At 42.4% G+C, this 2,644-nt stretch overlaps 1 protein-coding gene across 1 annotated transcript; it reads left to right on the forward strand.

The window, feature by feature from the left end:
- Positions 1-252: 252 nt before the first annotated feature.
- Positions 253-1,773, forward strand: LOC149224226 (uncharacterized). The gene is made up of 4 exons (XM_089388122.1): positions 253-724; positions 901-1,001; positions 1,165-1,239; positions 1,324-1,773. Exons 1-4 carry the CDS (start codon positions 253-255, stop codon positions 1,771-1,773), a joined length of 1,098 nt encoding a protein of 365 aa, XP_089244248.1.
- The last annotated feature ends 871 nt before the right edge of the window (positions 1,774-2,644 follow it).

A 2,644-nucleotide genomic window follows, 5' to 3' on the forward strand; every position in this document is an offset into this window, starting at 1 on the left:
ATTAACCAAACTCTTATCAAGGAAGGCTTCACTGAGGATAGGAAATTGCAAGTAGACTCACTACAATAGGAATGGGACACCAGATGTCAGCAGGAGGAAATCTTCTGGAAGCAGAAATCAAGAGTACAATGGCTCAAAGAAGGAGAAAGAAACACAAGGTTTTTTCACAAATCTACCATGGAACACTGGGCCCATAATCGGATCACAAAGCTCATAGATCCGCTAGGAAGAGAGCTCAACACACACAAAGATATGGAGTCCGTTCTGGTACAACATTTTCAAAAAATAGCAGAGGAGCCTATCTCAAATAGATCGCTAGCTATCAAAAAATTTACAAAGCATATTCCAAAACTGGTGTCCAGGGAAGACAATTTCAATCTCAACAAACCAGTATCAGAAGAAGAGGTAAAAGAAGTAATAAATGAGATGCACAATGGGAAAGCGCCTGGACCGGACGGTTTTAACGTAGACTTCTTCAAAGCAAGCTGGGAAATAGTCAAAAAGGATATTCTGGAAGTGGTGGAGGACTCAAGGATTTCAAAAACAATCCTAAAAGCGCTAAATACCTCTTTCATTGCCCTCATTCCTAAACAGGATAAGGCAATGACTCCAGATCGGTTTAGGCCCATAGCCCTTTGTAATGTGATATACAAAATCATCTCCAAAGTTATTGCAAACAGACTAAAGCCCCTCCTACCAACACTCGTTTCGGAGGAGAAAACTGGTTATGTGGAAGGAAGGCAAATTCTTAACAACATCATTCAAGCACATGAAATAGTCCACTCTCTCAAGAATAATAAGCAAGTAGGGATGATCATTCAACTGGACCTAGCGAAAGCTTATGACAAACTGAGCTGGTTATATATCAAAGAAGTTCTAATTGCCTATGGCTTTGACCAGAATTGGATAAGATGGGTTATGGCTTTGGTTACTTCAGCCAGCTTTTCCATCCTCCTCAACGGCTCTCCCTCCAAATCCTTTCGGCCCTCGAGAGGCCTCAGGCAGGGAGATCCGCTTTCACCATTTCTTTTTATTCTCATGATGGAAGGATTAGGCAAAGCAATCACTTCTGCCAAAAGGGAGGGTACAATCCAGGGTCTCAAGCTTACCCAGGAAGGGAACACGTTAAATCATCAACAATTTGTTGATGATACTATGTTACAGGGCATACCAATGGTCAAAGAAGCCAAAGCCTACAAACAAATCTTGCAGGATTTTGCTTTAGCGGCTGGTACAGAGGTAAGTCTCTCAAAATCTAAAGTGTTTTTTTTCAATACAAATATTGCAATTCAGAGAAACCTCTCCAGAATTCTTGGATTTCAGAGAGACCAACTCCCCTCCAAATATCTGGGAATACCTCTCACTGACAAACCTCAGAGCAAGGAGGTTTGGGAAACTTTGATCAATAAACTAAAGGACAAAATCTGCAAGTGGACAAGTAGATCTTTAAACCTTGCTGGCAGGCTCGTTCTCACAACGGCGGTCCTGCAGTCTCTTCCAATTTATATGTTTTCGGCTCTTCCTATCCCTGGTGGAGTTGCCCAGCAAATCAGGAACATGCAAAGAGACTTTCTATGGGGAAAAGGTGAGGAAAAGAAGAAATGGGTGCTGGTAGCTTGGGACAAACTTTGCATGCCCAAACCTCATGGGGGTCTTGGTATCCATGACCCGAAAACTCTTAAAAAAGTTTTGGGGGCCAAACTTTGGTGGAGATGGCTAAAGGAATCTAGCAACCCAGGGGCCAAGCTGTGGAAGGAGATATATGAAAAATAATGGAGAGAGGGGGACTTAATCAAAATGATAGGGCACATCAAGGGTTCCCACATCTGGAATAATGCTTGGGAGAATAGAGCTTTAGTTCAGAATCACAGCTTCTGGGAGATTGGGAATGGAAACCTTGCCTGGTTTTGGGAGGATAACTGGCAGCAGGAATCCAACTTAAGTAGAGAAGGACTGGACATTCTCAGAGAGGAAACTGTCAACAAAGGAATAAAAAAGGTTAGCGACTTTTGGGATAAAACTAGAAACATTGTCAAGTGGAGAACTTGGAAAGTACCAATTAATAGTAAAGAATCTCCTCTGAAGACCCAGGAAGATACTCTTGCCAAAATCCTGGAAAAAAGGAAAGTTTTGATCTCGTCATCCCCAGATCAACTTAGATGGGGAAGAAGCAGTGAGGGAAATTTCAACCTCAAAGAAGCCAAAGATGTGGTCACTGGATACAATTTTTCAAACCCGGATAACACTTGGAAGGACCTATGGAAGCACCCTCAATGGATGAAAATCAAGCTGTTTATGTGGATGGTTCATCACAAAAAGATTTTGACTTGGGAAAATCTCAGAAAGAAAGGTTTTGTAGGACCTTCCAGATGCTAGTTATGTGGTATCCAGGAAGAAACGAGGGATCACCTTCTCAGCCTCTGCACTTTCACCTCTACCCTATGGAACTGGGCAGCCTGTATCTTTAGACAAACTGACAGAGATGAAAACGACATCTCCAAAACCTTAAAGAATTGGAGAAAAAAACTCTCAGAGAATGAGACTGTCAACTCAGCCTGGACCCTGATCCCAGGCTTCCTTATCTGGAACGTCTGGAAAGAACGCAATAACAGAATTTTCAAGGACAAATCCAGCCCACCCCAAA

This window comes from Pinus tabuliformis, chromosome Q, assembly GCF_031772625.1.
Source record: "Pinus tabuliformis cultivar Carrire ecotype Pingquan chromosome Q, CPIR1, whole genome shotgun sequence".
Lineage (NCBI taxonomy): Eukaryota > Viridiplantae > Streptophyta > Pinopsida > Pinales > Pinaceae > Pinus > Pinus tabuliformis.

Excerpts from the sequence above, each read along its gene's own strand:
- LOC149224226 (XM_089388122.1), top strand. The coding sequence starts at position 253 with ATGGAGTCCGTTCTGGTACAACATTTTCAAAAAATAGCAGAGGAGCCT. Across the intron at positions 1,002-1,164 it reads CGGCCCTCGAGAGGCCTCAG|GGCATACCAATGGTCAAAGA; the intron begins GCAGGGAGATCC and ends ACTATGTTACAG. Across the intron at positions 1,240-1,323 it reads CTTTAGCGGCTGGTACAGAG|AGAGACCAACTCCCCTCCAA; the intron begins GTAAGTCTCTCA and ends CTTGGATTTCAG.